Source organism: Poecilia mexicana, unplaced genomic scaffold, assembly GCF_051168715.1.
Source record: "Poecilia mexicana isolate PSO_F unplaced genomic scaffold, ASM5116871v1 scaffold_5, whole genome shotgun sequence".
NCBI lineage: Eukaryota > Metazoa > Chordata > Actinopteri > Cyprinodontiformes > Poeciliidae > Poecilia > Poecilia mexicana.
Genome location: NW_028263374.1, coordinates 29,982,336 through 30,001,359, shown reverse-complemented (window position 1 = coordinate 30,001,359; position 19,024 = coordinate 29,982,336). Strand labels below are relative to the sequence as shown.

The 19,024-nt window shown below is 38.7% G+C and overlaps 1 protein-coding gene, 2 long non-coding RNA genes and 1 pseudogene across 3 annotated transcripts; 2 read left to right on the top strand and 2 right to left on the bottom strand.

The window, feature by feature from the left end:
* Positions 1-257: 257 nt before the first annotated feature.
* LOC106922874 (nuclear factor 7, ovary-like) lies at positions 258-2,649 on the top strand (annotated as a pseudogene).
* A 912-nt stretch (positions 2,650-3,561) lies between these two features.
* Positions 3,562-11,602, bottom strand: LOC106922877 (uncharacterized). The gene is made up of 4 exons (XR_001419287.2): positions 11,584-11,602; positions 11,201-11,326; positions 4,278-4,386; positions 3,562-4,210 (listed from the first exon to the last, which is right to left on the bottom strand). It is a non-coding gene; the product is annotated as an uncharacterized LOC106922877 (long non-coding RNA).
* On the bottom strand, positions 6,904-9,605 carry LOC148159815 (uncharacterized). Its single transcript, XR_015762910.1, has 3 exons — positions 9,299-9,605; positions 8,977-9,067; positions 6,904-8,643 (listed from the first exon to the last, which is right to left on the bottom strand). It is a non-coding gene; the product is annotated as an uncharacterized LOC148159815 (long non-coding RNA).
* Positions 11,603-12,662: 1,060 nt separating the features above from the next.
* Positions 12,663-18,864, top strand: eif6 (eukaryotic translation initiation factor 6). Its single transcript, XM_014975505.2, has 7 exons — positions 12,663-12,736; positions 12,860-13,036; positions 14,305-14,390; positions 14,473-14,648; positions 15,833-16,009; positions 16,086-16,270; positions 18,518-18,864. Exons 2-7 carry the CDS (start codon positions 12,930-12,932, stop codon positions 18,525-18,527), a joined length of 741 nt encoding a protein of 246 aa, XP_014830991.1. The 5' UTR covers positions 12,663-12,736; positions 12,860-12,929; the 3' UTR covers positions 18,528-18,864.
* The last annotated feature ends 160 nt before the right edge of the window (positions 18,865-19,024 follow it).

The window sequence follows — 19,024 nt, the reverse complement described above, 5'->3', positions numbered from 1 at the left end:
ATGTACAGTTAAATAAGAAGAAGAGCCATTTCAGGGTTAGAGGTGTGTGACTGTATGTTTTGGTTTTACATCTTGTCTCCACCAGAGGGCGCAGTTGACCCAGTAGCCAGAGATGTAAGGGTGGAGCCAGCAGGTGTGTTCACATGTAAGCGGTCAGCTGAAGGTCCTTCCATTCTTCGGTGCTGAACCTTGTTCCAAGCCTCTGTGATCCCTCGTGGTTTCCCTCTTCGCTCCCTGGCAGAACCATTGTCCCTCCAGCGTGTCCTGGTCTTCCTCTGAGTCTCCTCCTGGATGACCAAGCTCCAATCTGCAGTTCCCTGCAGAGGGAACTGCGTTCCCATACTGTGACTGGGAACACATAGAAATCAAGAGCTTTACCTTTCAGCTCAGCTCTGTATTCACCACAACACTCCAGTAAGATGCCCTCTTTTCCCCAGGCGCAGCACCAATCTGACCTGTTGGACTAAAATAATGAAAGTACTTTCTGTATATCAAACTATTATTAGTGGTGTTTTCCACAGATCAAAATTCCTTGAACTATGTTGTTTTTTTTGGGGTTTTTTTTTTTTTTTTTGGTGACTGAACAGAGTTTATATGTATCAATTTCTGTAGCTTTATGTTTTATATGAAATATTTATTGTTTTCATTTACAGGTTAAATCAACCAGCTCTGGAATAGAATGAATGAGAATCAAGTTGACAAAGTTCAATCACTTTATACCTCCATCTTTATTACAGGTTTATTCTGATCTGTGCAAAGAAAAATAAAACCTGTTAATCAGTGAGTTTTATGGCAGCTCAAAGGTTGAATTCTGCATTGAAACACAACCTCAATCAGAACTGAACCAAAGCAGGAATCAGACCAAACTAGCAGCTTCCTCTGAGTGAGTCCAGCTGCAGGAGGGAAAAGTGGAAACCTCCAGCTCTGCTGCTTCAAGCTGCTCACACTGAAGGTGAGTTGGACCAAAACACTCAGAGTCACTTTGAGGGAAGTTAGTAGAGGAGGGAGGGAGCCGAGACTGACTGGACCTTCTGTGTTTTCAGCTTCACTCAGAGACAAAATGGCTTCCAGATCAGAGGAGGATCTCTGCTGTCCGGTCTGTCAGGACGTCTTTACGGATCCGGTTGTTCTGTCATGTAGTCACAGCTTCTGTAAGGAGTGTCTGAAGAGCTGGTGGAGAGAGAAACCAGCAAGAGAGTGTCCAGTTTGTAAGAGGAGATCTTCAAGGATGGAACCACCCTGTAATCTGGTTCTGGAGAACCTGTGTGAATCATTCCTACAGCAGAAAATCCAAAATGCTCCAAAGCGTCTCTGCAGTCTGCACTCTGAGAAACTCAAACTCTTCTGTCTGAACCATCAGCAGCCAGTTTGTCTCGTCTGCAGAGATTCAGAAAAACACTCCAACCACAGATTCAGGCCCATCGATGAAGCTGCTCAGCAACACAGAGAGAAACTGAAAACATCTCTGGAGCCTTTAAAGAAGAACCTGGAGATGAAGAAGAAAGTTAAAGAGGAGTTTGATCAGACAGCAGAACACCTGAACGTCCAGGCCCGACACACAGAGAGGCAGATTGTTGAGCAGTTTAAGAAGCTTCATCAGTTTCTGGCAGAGGAAGAGGAGGCCAGGCTGGCTGCACTGAGGGAGGAAGAGGAGCAGAAGAGAGGGATGATGAAGGAGAAGATGGAGGCTCTGAGCAGAGAGATAGCAGCTCTTTCAGACACAGTCAGAGCCACAGAGGAGGAGCTGAGAGCTGCAGACGTCTCATTCCTGCACAACTACAAGGCTGCAGTGGAAAGAGTCCAGCGCTGCCCCCTGCTGGAGGATCCACAGCTGCCCTCAGGAGCTCTGATAGACCAGGCCAAACATCTGGGCAACCTGGCCTTCAACATCTGGAGCAACATGAAGGACATGGTGACCTACACTCCTCTGGTTCTGGACCCAAACACGGCTAATCCGAGAATAATCCTGTCTGACGATCTGACCACTGTGACTGTAGGAGGGGAACAGCAGCTTCCTGATAATCCAGAGAGATTTGATCACTGGTGGTCTGTTCTGGGCTCTGAGGGTTTTAACTCAGGGAACCACAGCTGGGATGTTGATTTTGGAGATGGTAGAGCCTGGATGCTTGGTGTGTTACCACAGTCAGTCCAGAGGAAAGGAGAGATACTGTCTGGACGATTGGTTATACAGTTCTATAAAGGTAAATACATAGCACGATCTCCAGCAGCTCCTCTCATAGATCTATCTGTCCAGAAAAAGATCCAGAGGATCAGAGTGAATCTGGACTATGACAGAGGAAAGCTGTCGTTCACTGATTTGGATACCAACACATACATACACATCTTCACACACACCTTCACTGACAAGATGTTTCCATACATCATCACTGCAGATAAAGTAAAAATCCTGCCGATGAAGATCTCAGTGGTCAAATACAAACTATGATGTTCTCAGCATGAAGAACACAAAGTCAAATGAAACCTGATTGGTCATATTGAAACTCTGACAGCATCCAGGTGTGCTGATCCTGAACAGGTGAGGACAGTGGAGATTTCTGCTGATGGAAACAAACTGAGATCCAAACATCCAGACTGATGGATGAAGTTCAGTTTTCTTAAAACAAGAACTCTGTTTCCGCTCAGCTCTCTAGGTCACTTACAGATGGTGGACGAGAAGGCCTGGCTCTCAGTCTCCGCTCTAATTCATCTCAAAGGTGTTCTATCGGGTTGAGGTCAAGACTCTTCGAAATTATCACAATACATTTTTGTGATAATTTTGATATTTTTTATTCTTTACCTAAAAATTAAAAGCATTAAAAAAACTATTACTATAACTATTAAAAACTAGCAAACACACTCTATAAACTAATTAAAGCCAACTGAATTAGACAAACAAAAAGTCACAACGAAATAAAACTAAACTACAATGAAGAATCCCAAACTATTATACTATTATAACCCAATTCCCAACAAAGCATTCCAGTCAGGTTGTACTCTGTACTTTGACTAGGTCATTGCAACATCTTGATTCTTCTGCCACAGAGATATGTTGAGCCTGGTGAACCTACATCCCAGTCTCACATTTTCTGCCTCTGACAGATTTTCCTCCAGGATTTGGCTCCATTCATCTTCCTACAGCATGATGCTGCCACTACCATGTTTCACTTCGGGAGTAGTGTGTTCAGAATGATGTTTAATTCTGCATGAAAATCAAACATGATAAAGTCATTTTACATCTCCAGATGTGAAATCTCAGATTTTCCTTGACTAACCTAGAAAGTGTATTTTATATTTGTCAACCAGTACTTACTTTGATGGATACATTTAAATATAATGCACTCTGCATGTATTTATGCACATGCTATGGAATGCATTGCCACCTGTTACCTTATGTTTTCTCACTTTTGTGTGTTTTTCATGTTGGAAATCTATAAAATCAATATAAATATTTACAAAAAAGGTTTTCAATTATTGTATTTGTATTTTTATTCATAGTGTTTCCTAATGCAAAGAATTTATTGATCCAATGTGAAACCCTCTTAAAAAAAACCCAGAAATCCATTATTATCTTTTCATTTCAATCTTTATCATCAAAGCCTCAGTTTAAATCCAGATGAATCAGCTCCACATCACCAGCTGTTGCATCTTTTCTGCTGAAGCTGCAGAGAAACTGAAGTATTTCAGTGGAAGCAGGGATGAAAAACTCTGCCTTGACCAAAACTTCTCCTGATCATTGATTCAAAAAAACAAAAAACAAAGAAAACTTAACAGCAGCAGCCATGTTTCTACCTTCAGCCATTAAAGCACTGCAGCAAATGTATAAATACTGGTTTCAGCTTTTGCAGGATCAAGCCTGATGCAGTAATGAAGGTAATCAGATTAATTTTAGATAAATAATAAGAAGATGACTCCATGAATCCTCCTCTATCCAACAGAGCCTCTGGTTCTGACCTCATCATGTAACCTCTCTCCTCTTCCTGCAGTAAACTAACATAAACAATGCCTGGATGGTTTTTCAACAGATTTATGATTAAACCTGGGAACTGAAGATCAAACTTCCTTAAGATTTATTTCTGGAATGTTTCTTCCATCTTCCTCCAGTAGTCCCAGTCTGCACCAGTTCAATACCAGTTGGTGCAAGAGATCATGAAGCACATGTTGTCCACCATCCTGTTTCCCATCCTGCACTGGGGCAGCTCACCTGATGACTCTGAGAAGAAGAACAGCATTAATTCATCAGAAATAAACGTCTGAATTGTTCACATCTCTGTTTTTACCTTCAGAAGATTCAGCCTCCTCAGGCTTCTTATGTTCTTCAGCTCCTCCTCTTCGCTCCTCATCCTCTTTCTCATGACTCTGACCTCCTCCCATTGTCAATTTTCAGACCTGAGCAGAAAACCAGTTAATGCTTGGACTTTTATTCTGAAAATCCAGCAGATTGCTACCCCCTACTGGAGCTACGAGTCACGCAGATGACACAACGAAGTCAAGAGTTTACTTCCTGTTTCCACCAGCAGTTTGGTTTCAATTGTCATCCATCCCATAATAAGCTCTATGTAGCTGCCAAAACCAATTTTACATAAAGTCAAACTGCTTTATTCTGACTGAGAAACAGATTAGAAACTCTATGTAGAATATTTCATTGAAGTTAACTGCTCTGTGTGTGTGTGTGTGTGCGTGCGTGCGTGCGTGCGTGCGTGCGTGCGTGCGTGCGTGCATGTCTGATCTTCATAAGTAACATATACTGGAAAATATTGTGTGCATCTCTGGGTCTCACAATTCACTTTAACATGAAATAACTGTTTGAGAGATTATAGCCCTCATAAGTCACATAAACCAAACAATGTCCCCATAAGTCACATAAAAATCTGATTTGATCAAAATATAATTCTAGTTAAAATCTCAATGGATTAATGGTTTGCTGTTAGAATAGATATAAAATCATTTGATTATTGGGCCTCTAGAACATTTGGAAAGGCACGTACCCATTTGTCCTATTTTTGTCATACGTCTTTATGTTTCATGAAAACGCGTATGTGTGTGTGTTTAGGTGTGTGAACAGAGATGGACGGTGGTGATAGACAGGAAGTGGACAAGATGTCCTCTCCTCTCCTGGTTATCAGGTCGTCTCTGATCAGATAGGAGGAAGCAGATGATCAGGTCACCTTCCTCTTCTCAACACTGTCTCACAGTGGGAGGAAATGCATGCTGGGAAATTAAAATCAGCCCTTCCCCAAACAGAATTTTTATGCTCTGCTGTTAGCTGTATTTATATTTATGTTAAAGTAGAAAAATCCAGAGGTCATAAATCATTATCTCCAAGTCAAGTCTCTAAATTATCAACATTTTGTCATCAAATCTCCAACATGCAGGACGCCTCTGACCTTTAGCCTTCGCTGCAGAATATTCTCTCCTCCTTTCACGACGGATTAAACTGAACATCTTTTCTAACTTCAGAATTGCTTCAGTCATGACCTTCATCATCGTCCAGTCTCCTCCTCCTCCTCCTCATTGTCTGATTAGATCAGATCGGTCTAAAAATAACTCTATCCTCTCAGGTCCTGTTGTTGTCTGTCTGTCCTCATCAGTCCAGAACCGCAGTATGTCTGAGACCCAGATTCAGCAGCAGCCTGGTTCTGCAAAACCACAGATGGGTGCCAGGTTTCGCTAAATGGGCAGTATCATGTAAAATCTACTTTTTAGCTTTAAATTATGTCATAATGTTATCCCTCATCAAAAACATACCCGGAGTGTTGCCTTGATTATTTCATACCCTTAAATCTCCTTTTCAACCATTCAACTGGACAAAATGCCCAGGTGGACCTAGCCCCGCCTTCGAGGCACAGCTCCTCCCACACTCAGCTCCTTCAGACTAGCCAGCAGCAATTAGCAAACACCTAGTGGAAACGAGCATTTGCTGAGCTCATTATAAGAGCTACTTCTCAGAGCAATGCTGGTGAAAACGTTAAACGAGGAGCCATGTTGTGACAACTTCCTGAACGTGGAGTTTCAGAAAGAGCAGGAGTTTTTAAAGAGACCCAATTTCAAGGCGTTAAATCACAAAGTCTAATTTCTTTTAAGTCATATTCAGTATATGCATAACAACTGTAGCTAACACAGTAACTTGATTGTGCTATAAAATGGCACTGTGTGGTTGGAAAACACATATACTGCACCTTTAAATATGCGCAGAGGGAAGAAATGAACAAGAAGAACCAGAAAATCCAACAGAAAAACAGGCGAGAGATGAAACCGACCCAAGCCAAGTTGTTCTGATCCGAAAATAAAGTCAGAGTGAGTTTTAGTTTATGAAACAGAGGCATAATTCAGATTAATCATCTGTGAGCAGTAATAATAATATTGATCTGGTGTCAGGAGTGTGCGACAGACTGGCGACCTGTCCAGGGTGACCCCGCCTCTCGCCCGAAACATTCACTGGAGATACACTGAAAGAAAAAAGCTGTTCAGTTTACTTAATTTTATTGTGTACATCCGTCCCACACAATGCAAATAAGTAGAACAGACATATTTTCCCTCTTTCCCTCAAATACTTAAAGCTCGTCAAATCAACATATTTTATTTACATGAGATTACTTGAAAATATTAAGTTGAAACTACAAACATTTTATCTCTTACCATAATGTAAATATATTATGTATTATCAATAACTTTTTTTATGTCTTAGCAACACTATTATAATGAATAACACCAGCTTATTTTTCATTGCCAGTATTACTCAATGAAATTGTGTTGGGCGAACACAATTCTATCATGTTAATGGAACACATGTTACAGCTTTAAATCCTACTTAATTTTTTCAAGTTATCTATATACCTTTCTAATGTAAAAAATTAAATAAAAAAGAAACAGATCTTTGACAAGAAAGACAAAGAGTGCAAGTGCTGCTGAACAATTGAACTTTATTTAAATGAACATTTCTAAATCACACCATTTTGTATTTAACATTTTTTACATTTAAGACACATAACCTTTTTAAATTGAGTCTTACCTGAAATACAATTTTTATGAACAAACATGTTATTTAAGATATGAAATGATATCAAGTTTTGGTATATTAATATTTAAGATATAACATGGATAAGAAAATATAATAGTTAAGCTTTATAAAAAATATTTAACATGGTATAGAATAGTATTTCAGATTTTAACAATGTTTTTGAACATGTAACATGACATTAAAGCTGCAGTATGCAAGTAAGCAAATTGTTTTTTTTTTACATGTTTATCAACATTATAACAATGTCATGTCAGTGGAAGACAGCGCTGGATTTCTTCCACAGATTGTCTTGCTTTCCCTCGTAAAAGACAAGGGAAATTTTATACAACTGTTTTTAAAGAACTTAATTTTTATAAGTTACACACTGCAGGTTTAAAAGTTAATCTGGAACATATTTGTACAAGAGATATACAAGATTATGTAGAAAAGTAAGTCAGATTTCAATAACACTATTTGACAGGGTGTTCATATGGCTGACATGAGATAATATGTAAAATAATTTTTTAAATAAGTTACATTTGGCAGCATACATGCTCAAAAAAGTTCAACATGTATGATGCTGATAATTTTCTAAATCATTTTATCTTTTATAGATATGTTAAAGGTCAACCTTTAAGCTGCTGTATGTTCCACTGAGAAAAAAGTTTTTTTTTGTTTAAACTATCACTATATTATTACATTACAAACAATAAAACATCAGACAGAAAATTGGTGAAAAAAACTGAGCCTCGTCTTATACAGACACAACGTACTGATAGTCCTAACTAATATGTAAAAAGAAAGTTATAAAAGTTACGTACTGCAGCATTAATTTCATATTAATACATGTTCAAACAGTTTGTAGAAATCTGGCTAACACTTTATTTGACGGGGGTGCACAAGACTGACATGACACTGTCATGAACATAAAAGAGTCTTTATAAATGTCTATGAATGTTGTTATGAAGTGTCATTTGGTAAATAATGACACTTTTAATGCAAAGTTGCTCCAAACGTTGCATTAAAAGTGCCAACTTTGCATTAAAGTGTCATTATTTACCAAATGACACTTCATAGCAGTCATAGACATTAGTAAAGACTCCTTCCTGTTCATGACAGATGCTGTGCCAGGTTTATGATAGGTTTCTATCAACTTTATGGAACATGTACATGCTGCAAAATGTAACTTTTGTGACAATTCTTTTGTACATATTTGTTAAAATTATGTCAAGTCTGTATAACACAGCTTATTTTTTATATCATCAGTCTCATGTTTTACTGTTTACTATGCAATATCATAGTGACAGTTTAAACAAATATGTGAAAAACCTATTGCTTATAAATATCACATACTGCAACTTAATAGTTGACCTTGAACATATTTCTGCAGTTAGTCATTAAAAAATAATAAATTTGTGTCCTGCAATGAGGAATACAACAACAGAAAACACGAAAAGTGAACATTAGTTAGCCCATATATCAGTCCAACAAGTATTACAACAGCTGTTGGCACACTATTCAAATTGGACACCACCCTGATGCCTTCATGGACGATCCCGATGTCTTCATGTGATGAAGTCTTTCAGATGAAAAACGCCGGTGGTGGTGGTTCCAATAGTCTCTTCAATGGTAGCTTCATCCACACCCTATGTGAAGTGATGACAAGTTAATCTCTCTTTCTCTAGACCTAGATGCATCTATACATATATATAGATAGACAGACATTTCTCTATAAGAGCTATCTCTAAAAGGTTGGACTGATCAATGTAAATTTCGATGAATATAGATATATCTCAAGTATATCTAAATGTAGAGATAGACATAGATGAATGTATCTATCCATGTAAAAAGAGATATACATATCTAGAGAAATCTAAATCTAGATAGAAATAATTATGTATGTACAGATCTAAATCTTTCTTTATGTTTAGAGATATATATCTATCTCTAGTTGTGTAAATACACATATAGATACATACCATATACTCCTGGATGAGCTTGGCTGGATCTTCTCCCATATACATACAGACTTCCTTAATGACACTCCCATGCAGCATCAACATCTTCACACTGAAGGAAATTAATGGAATTAGAATCTTTTTTCAAGCCTTATGCTTGAAGTTTAACAATTTACTTTACACAACTATTTTTAAAGTGAAGACATACAGTAGAGTTTGAAGTGAAAACAAGCAGGTGTAAAAGTTTAAGGTGAGAACATTTAACACAAGAAAAATGTAATTGTCTGCATTAAAAAAGTTTATCCAAAAAGATTGATAGTTGTGTTGTGGCTACATCACTTACCTCCTCCATTTGTGCAACAACTTGTCCTAGCATTTGTCCAAGCTGTCCTCCTCTTCTTTTGAACATCTTCATCAGGTTGTCAAAATGGAGATCCAGCTGAGACAAGAACTTTGACTGAAGTGGTATGGTGGTAATTCTCTTAAACTCAAGAGTTTATCTAAAAAAAAGAGCACAAAGTAATGAGCTTCAAATGTTCAACACTTGTAAGAGCCCAACAATCACTGCTGCAGAAGTGAACAGTCAAGTAAATGTGCCTAGACATCTTAGATTAACATTACATCAAAAAAAAAAAAATTATATATATATATATATATATATATATATATATATATATATATATATATATAACATTGTTTAAAAAAACATACGTCACCATCAACACTTTTTAGTAGATATTTACAGAGGGCACTTTACACAAGACTTGAGCATCTGGAAGACATTTGGATTCAAATAAGATTCTGAATTTATACTCCATACTGTGCTCCAGCCCAGCGCGCTGGAGCATTGAGCCCTGCCCTCCACATGGCGCCGCTGCCGCGGTAGAACCATTACATCAGCAAAACGAAGCATGGAGATGGAGAGAATTATTAACGTAGCGCAGTGCACCACAGATAAGGAAAAATAACGCAGAAAACAGTCGAAGTACTCAAAATCCCTCTTATTCGTATTTTTGTCGCTCAGTAAGCGACGCTAAATGCAGACCCGTTACCATAACGACAGACAATGGTTCTGTTAGTGTGCTTGGGAGAAAGTAACGAGGCAGTTTTGATAGCTCGATAAGCTAGTGAAAAGCCACTAGCTTGCAAAGTGTTCGTGTTGCTTTTTTTCCTCATTGCTACTGAGTCAGTTACTTACAAATTTAATCAGTAACAACTGTTTTTTGTGAACTACTTTGATAAACGATGATGTACTGATCTGTACTAGAACTAAGCCCCGGTGCTAATAACGGTAGCTAGCAAAGTGAAAACCAAAGAACATGCAGACGGTTTACAAATGACTTCTCATACAGAATGATATTTTTGTGGAAACATTCCCAACTACAAAAAATAATATTTAAATCACTTACTTAATCGGTCCACCTCCAAAGACTTGTCTTGTGGTCTTGTGGCTGAATAGTCAGAAGAAACTGTGCGGCAATCGCGATATCTTTAAAATTATCTTGTTTCACTTCTTATTGGTTAAGATTCAAAAGCCCGCTCTTATTATTGTCCAATCATATTTAATCCTTGTCTTTGTTATATTGCATCATTTCCGGTAATGATGAAACATGATTACAATGGTTTTAGTAATCTAATTTAATCACGTTAAATCAACATATGAAAAATGTGTAGTTTCATTATTGTTGGTTATTAAGTAAATTGTTCTTAATTCAATTGTGTAAATACAAGAAAGATGACTGAATTGTGTAGTATTAACTTATTTAGTTTGTGCAAATTCAAAAACCCCTCAATTCTCATTTTTTCAGTGTAGGCACCAGCACCCCTCCCGACCTCACTAGGGACAAGGGTGTACAGAAAATGGATGGATGAATGGTGACACCAGTAAATGAACCTCATCCTGTTTGGACCTCCATATCTCAGCCATCTTTCCATCAGAGCCATCATTCAGAGTCAAACCGGGTCACAGAAACCTGGATTTTACCCGATCCAGTTACTATTCCAATCCAGTTTTTCCACAATCCCAGTTTAACTGCGGATTTTTCCAGATTTTCTCCTGAATAAGAGTGATGATGGTTCTGACCCGTCAGAAAATCTGGGACGGTTTGTTGGTTGGAATGACCTCTGAACTGCTTTATTCTGAGAACGTTTATCTGTTCTCTAGTGCGGGTTGTCTCCGCTGCTGCCCCCTACAGGACAGTCGGATCTGGGATCTGATCTTCAACAGAAATGAATGTCTTCCCACCTAATCGACCCTTGGGGATCCGGGGAGGTCCGTGTCTCTGTCTGACGGCGGTTCCGATCAGTTTCCGATGTTTCCAGGCAGACAATCTGCTCCGACGTGTCGGCTGAGAGGACGGCTGCAGAGATCCTAGAGAGTGAAAAGAGGCATTACTCCGAGGCGTATAGCTGATACTAACATCTCTAGGAGTCTGAGCTGAGTTCAGAACCAGATGGACGATAAAGTTATTGCGATAAAGTAATGTTGTTTTGAGACCATTTTCAAGTAATATAATGGCATTGGCATAATAAATTTTAAATTATAGTGATCATTTAACATTGGAACAGGGAGACATTTTAAATATCCAAAATAAATAAACAACAAAAACAAGGAATAAACAAAATTACCCTTAAAACGAAAAGAATAATAAAGTCATCTATTGATTTAATCATTATTACACATCTGTCTCCCCGGTCAGCATTACTAGTTAGAGTGATGCTCTCACGCTCTTCTGCTGGTCTTTGTTGCACCCCAGTGACAAACAACAGGGCACCTTACGTCAATAGAAGAACCCTCTGTGATTGGCTGAGAGCGAGCAGCGTGAAGCTGGTTGCTATGCAGCTTATTAAACAAGAGGAGCCGCTCTGATTGGATTTATGGATTCACTCACTGATTGTTTAGATTAAATTCAGTCTGGAAATGTGAGAGCAACACCTGCTGGAGACAAACTCGAGGACAGGAACCAATAAAATAATTTTAAAGCGTGAATCAGTCCGGAACTGCAAAATCAACTGGACAAACAATGACACTTAGCAGCTAAGCATATGGAAAATCTGATCTGGGTGAAGTTTGGCTTCCATGGAGACCAATGATGGAGGCATGCATTAGAAGTGTGCAATCTGCATGTTTTGTTATCAATCTGATACAAAGTAAATTCAAAATCAATACATATACAGTAGTTTTTAACATGACAGAGACAGTAGAAAAACATTTTTTCCTAAATAAAGCTATATAAATATATAGAATTTTAAGTTGAATTTAAAACCGAATCTTTTCTTAGACAGATTTGAGAAGCTACAATGTAAAAATGAAATTACATTTCAAAAGGGAATCTGAAACTAATCGACCCAATGCTGACAATGACTTGGTATCGATGTTATTGCTACAATCCTGGAAAATGTATATAGACAAAAAATAAAAGTAAAAAATAATAAAAGGAATAATTAGAACAATATACATGTTTGAAATAGAATAATTAAAATCACATTACATTTGTGATGTAATGAATGCAGCTAATATATACAAATGAAAAACAAAATACAAAACACAAGGATTAATGGGCAAAATTACTCGTAAAAATAAAAACTAATTTAAAAACTGTAGATAAATAAAAAGGAGACAAATATAAAAATCTGAACTCTTAAAGAATAAAATAAAGAAGAAGTGTTTTATAACGGGCATACCAAATATTTGACTCGTGGCAAATAAATAGTTCGACGCACCATACGTGCTACGTCACTACGGGAACCCCGAAGCGGAAGTCAACACGTGGGGTTGAAGGTAGGAGCCGTAGAGCTAGTAGATGGTAACTGGTAGAGCTAGCTAAAAGTTCATGTTAGTTCCCAGAGTGCGTGAGGCTGCTGGATCACCTGATAATAACTTTAATTTCTGTTCCTGTTCAAGAAAAGAACGGTTTTGTTTCTCCTGGAGCTGAACGTTCTCTTCCTCCTTCGTCCTCCTCCTCCTCTTCATCATGGCTGTCAGAGCCTCCTTCGAGAAGAACAACGAGATCGGCTGCTTCGCCAAACTCACCAACACCTACTGCCTCGTGGCCATCGGAGGCTCCGAAAACTTCTACAGGTGGGTCCCCACCTGCCGCGCACGCGCCTCGGTTCTGACAGCAGTCAAACATCTGGGCGAAGCGGGTAATCCCGAAGTTCTGACTGGGAGACAACAACAGACTTTACTCCACTAGCACCAACCAGCAGCGGTACCAGGTGATCCAGCTGGGCTGAACCAGAAGAACCAGATCAAAACCCAGCTCTTCGAGCTGTCTGGGTCAGAACCAGACCGGATCAGAACTCCTGCTAACATCCAGAACCTTTGGCCCCGTCCAACACTATGATGAGATGCTAATTAGCCTCATTCATTCAGTTTGTTTACATAGTGTCAATTCATAATAAATGTCATCTCGATGCACTTGAGAGATAGAAGTTAGCATGCATGTGGCGACAGTGGAGAGGAAAAACGGGAAGAAACCTCCAGCAGAACCAGAAAAGTGAACAAGGAGTAGTTAAATGTAAACTGTCCTCCAGGAAGGAATCACAGGCATATCAGAAAAATAACTGAGAGAAAACAAAGGGTGAACAGTAAATTATGACATTGGAGAGTAGTAGAAGAAAATGAGAAGCGGTCAGTTTGTCCTCCAGCAGATAAACCATGAAGACGGATCGGGTGAATTGTTTTTCTGGACTGGATCTAAAATTAATAAATTCATCTCACAATAAAATTTATTTACTGTGAAAACAATAAAAGTGACAATTAAACTTCTTTAAGCGAAACAGAAATATGACTCTTCAAAAACATCCAAACACGAGTTTTCAGGCATCTGGTTTTATAAAGAAGTCTGATTTTTATTGCTAAACTGCAGACAGAAGCTGCATTTAATCATAATTTCTAAGTTTTATTCATATTTATTGATTATCTATTGGAGAAAACAGTAAAAGTAACAATCTTGATGATGCTGCAGGAAATGGCTCTGATTGAACACGAAAGCTCCTATTGGCCCAAAGAGCAACCAGTCAGAACTCATGGCAAAAGTTTGGAGAAAACACCAGAGATGGCAAGTTATTCAACAATAATTAATGTTTTTGAAAATGGTTTCTTCCATTGAGTATTCACTACTGAATCAGAGTATAATCACAGTAATATACTTTTTGAGTTCTGCACCTAAAAATTAGCCTGAGTATAAAAAAATTAAAACTACTACTATAACTAATAAAAACTAGCAAACACACTTTAAAAACTAATTATAAGTAATTGAATTAGACAAACAGAAAGTCAGAATGAAATAAAACTAAACTATAATGAAAACGCAGAACTGTTGTAACCCTGGTTTGTGTTTCCAGCGTGTTTGAAGGCGAGCTGTCAGAAACCATCCCCGTGGTTCACGCCTCCATCGCCGGATGCCGGATCATCGGCAGGATGTGTGTTGGTCAGTGGAGCCTCTTCTTCTTCCTCTTTACGGTTACCTGGTCTGCTAATGAGCCTCTCCTCTTCCTCCTTGTCTCCATCAGGGAACCGCCATGGCCTGCTGGTGCCCAACAACACGACGGACCAGGAGCTGCAGCACATCAGGAACTCCCTGCCGGACGCCGTGCGGATCCAGCGGGTCGAGGAGCGGCTGTCTGCGCTGGGCAACGTGGTGGCCTGCAACGACTACGTGGCGCTGGTCCACCCGGACCTGGACCGGGTGAGAGCCCGTCCTCAGGAGTAGGGCTTGATGATATGACCACAAACCATATCACGATATAAGCGTTTCTTATCAGTTAGGATCAATAATTATTGATTAATTTTGGTTTTAAATATCTGAAATGCTGCCAAAGTGGTGACGTGATCTTTCCTGTTCCACGGTTTTCACTCCACACTGTTGGTTTTTATTTTTAAGCAGTTATGAGGCGAAACATGAAACTGTTGCTGCGCAAGTTACTCAACAGGTTGTTGCTAAGTAATGAGTGCTAGTTACCTAGCACCCTTTGGTTGCTAGGTAACCAAAGAGTGAGTGAGAGTTAGTTGATTCCTCCAAACTCTAACCCTGCTTTGAGAGGGCTAGTAGCTAAAGTCTTTCCTCTGCCTACATTCCCCAGAATGGTGTGCAGTTCTAGATCGGAGTTCAATGAAATTGTACATCATCCCCACAAATCTGGACAGGAAGTTTTCCACACCACTGAACCGCCATCTTGGTAGCCAAGCACAGCATAAAGTGTAGATGAACCCAACAAAAAGAAACTCTTTACCAACGTGCAAGAGAAACATATAGCAACAAAAAACGCTGCTGTATGTAGGTCTGTCACAATAACAAATTCTTCTGGATCACCAGAAGCCATGTTTAAATAATATAATGGTAATGGCATAATAATGCAACATCCCATTGTCAAAGCTTCATATACTTTAAATTCTAATGAACATTGAACTCTGGAACTGGAAGACAATTTAAATACCCAAAATAAATAAACAAAACAAATAAAATAAATTATAAAGTCTCTGTAAACAAAATTACCCTCCAAAAAATGGCTGGTTGAGACCAAAGCACCAGGCTGAAGATTTTATCATCTGGTTTTTGGTAGAAAGAGAAAAACGCTAAATCATGCAAATGAAAGTTATTGATATTGTTGTATTTTATCATGCGATTAATTGATTTATTGCTTATTGTGACTGGCCTAGCTGTATGAGAATGAGGGTTAGTTACGGTTACCTACCAAGATGGTTGTCAGCTACAAAGTTCCCAGTAGTACGGTGTCACATGAGAACTATGTATTGAATAATATATCAGACGTATTATCTATCAATATTGATCATGTTTCTATGGCGATGTATTGATTTATTGTCCAGCCCTACTGATGAGTTGCTCCTCCATGTCGTTTTCCTCTCTCTCAGGAAACGGAGGAGATCCTGGCCGACACGCTGAAGGTGGAGGTGTTCCGTCAGACGGTGGCCGAGCAGGTTCTGGTCGGGTCCTACTGTGCCTTCAGCAACCAGGGCGGCCTGGTCCACCCCAAGACGTCCATCGAGGACCAGGATGAGCTGTCGTCCCTGCTGCAGGTCCCCCTGGTGGTGAGTTCCGGTCCGCTGGCCAGGTTCTGGGCTCAGTGGAACCACAGCCGGTAGTAACGGTGGGTTTGATGTGCAGGCCGGCACAGTGAACCGGGGCAGCGAGGTGATCGCGGCGGGGATGGTGGTCAACGACTGGTGCGCGTTCTGTGGCCTGGACACCACGAGCACGGAGCTGTCCGTCATCGAGAGCGTGTTCCGGCTCAGCGAGGCGGCGCAGGCGTCCGCCATCGCCACCAGCATGAGGGACTCGCTCATCGACAGGTCAGGCCATCCACACTTATCAGATTCTTGTTTTTAATATAGATCAGCTTCGTGTTTCTTTTGTTGCAATAAATCTCAATAAAAACATTGAAGATTGGAACAAAATGTTGAAATTTAAACTTCAACATTTATAAAATGTATAAAATTTTATATGTAATTCTTGGCATTTTATATTTTCAGTCAACAATACAAAGTTACAACTTCAAAAAGTAGAAATATCCTGTCCTTTTTTTTATTTCACCTACACCAACTTAGAACTGTTTGGGAGAGAAAGGGTAAAATAAAACACTGGTATACATGTGTATTATTTAGACTGGAGTGTCCAGACTTTTTACAAGGGTCACAACTCTGACATTAAAAGTAGCTGTTGGCCGCAAATATGAATTAATTTATTTTGATATAAAAAATGCAAAAACAATTCTATCGTTACAAAATATATTTTAAAACCTACAAATCTATAGATCATTTTTATATTATAGGCTATAAGAATGCAATACAAATTCCTCTTTCTTTTAAAAGCCTTTTATTTAGCAAAGTGTGGCCCAATTCTACTTTTGACTAAATATGTACCATCAAAGTAAAATGAAAGCAAAAATGTGGTTTATAAAACATGAATAGTTTGTGGTGTTGCAGTTTTTAATTTTAGGATTATTCTAATTTATCTGCATTACTTCAGTTTAATTTGTTTTAAGAATGTCACCATCAGTCTGATTAAATAAAGCTGTGTTATTCTTGAATTATGGACAAGAATAGCACAGCTATTCTTGAATTAGCTGTGCTATTTCAAAATATCCCTGTCCCTATTTGGACAGGGATATTTTGGACATACCTCTCCAAATATGGACAGGGATGTCCATAATATGGACATATATTTAGACCGGGGGTGAGAAACACACACACCAAAAAGCACAAATAGACTGATTAATACAACATCTCTACAAAATCTGGTCCCATAAATGAATAAAAACTTTTCTTAAGATGGATGGGAAAGGTAATTGCTTGTGTATCTCATTTACAATATCTATCCAGTCTGAAATTGTGGGGGAATGTGGAAGCAGTCAACGTCTTGCAGGTTAATATAAAAATTGCAAATAAATACTTATCAGGCTGTCTTTCCAGGAAATCACAAGTCCCCATTTTAATCTTTTTACAATACAGAGTTTCCAGCCGGAACCTTTGTTTTCTAGTATTTCCTGTACGCCTGTTAGCTTGACGCACAAGCGACATCAGCTAACAGCGATGGACGACAAAGCTGCTTCTCTCGACCCACTGGGAGTTAATTTCTGCTTCATAAATCATGCTAATGGGACGTTGGAAATGAGTATTGCTGTTATCGAGTTATGCTTAAAGGAGTTGGCATATGAGCGAATATAAAGCTGAATGGCTATTGTGCTAATATCTTTAAAAGGCTTTCTCTTAACTGACCTTTTATAATTAGATTTTGGTGGCTGATGTATAACAGAAGGTACAAAAATAAAAATACATTACTTGCTAAAACACTAATATTAATGCTACACTCAAAACAGGAATGTTGATTATTAGTTGACGATCATTTTAATGTTGCACTCAAAAATTATGTTCACCTCTCTACATTTTATCAAACCAAAGAAAAAGCAACACATGGCTGACTTCGATGTACATAAATACTTACAATGAACAATGTCTTCCCAGGTAGGAAGTCCGTTTGTTTTCTCCAAACGGCCTAAATTCTTGGTTCCCATGGTTACCAAAGAAGTTTACGCCAAAGCTAGTTTGCTGCTAAGAGCTCTCACTCTGTCATTTTTTTTGTTGCAAATACAATATGACAAAGACAGTTTGTAACACAGATGTCACACTGTTATTAAATTTCAAATCCAAACTTTACCCATTCTTAGCATAAATTCAGTCATATAACTATGAACTTATTATAAACCAATTTACATTGGACCAAATGACAACACAGGTAGAATAACTCTTTGCACCAATCTGATGGCTGGAGAACAGATTAAAATTTGTTGTTGTGTTCATGTCTATTTAATCAATAATTGAGCAGCAAGGTTTTTGAATTGAAAATGTTGCTTATTTTGTTGATTAAAATGCGACCTCCACATGCTGAAACTCTGATCTGCTCCACCTACATCCCAAACAGTCTGGCTTAAGCTGAGGATCTCCTGTTTCCAGACTCAAACAGCCATGTTTTCTACTATAACCAGCTGGATTATGCTGGTTTATTCATATTTAACTCATTGATTTCCTGTTTCCCCTCAGCATGGCGTAATAAAAGCTGCTGCCTCAGTTTGCCCCCATCATGAAGCTCCGCCCCCTAAAGCAGCTGGACTTCATTCAGAAACATCTCTGCCTTTTTTCAACCTCATTAACCAGATCAGAGACATTGGAGCCTTCAGTCAGGTGGAGGCCATCTTGATGAACCAAGACTCATTCAGATGAATCGGTCTGCAGGTTTCTGAGCTGCTAATTGAACATGGATCCACTTCCTCGTTCTGTCAGCTCTGCAGGAGGAACCAGAAAGTGCAGAAAGCTGTGTTTCTGTCAGGAGACAAACTCAATATATTGGATGTTTTATGTGTAAAATAAAACTGATTGCTCCCTTTTCATCTGACTGCCTTTTATTGCATTTTAATCAAATGTTTTGACTATAAACTGGTTTGTTCAGATTTTTGGGCTAAAGTTATTTTGTTTTCTTGCGTGAAACAAATTTCATTTGAATAAAATTTTCTTTAGAAATTCAAGCAAAAACAGATTGCTGTACTTAAT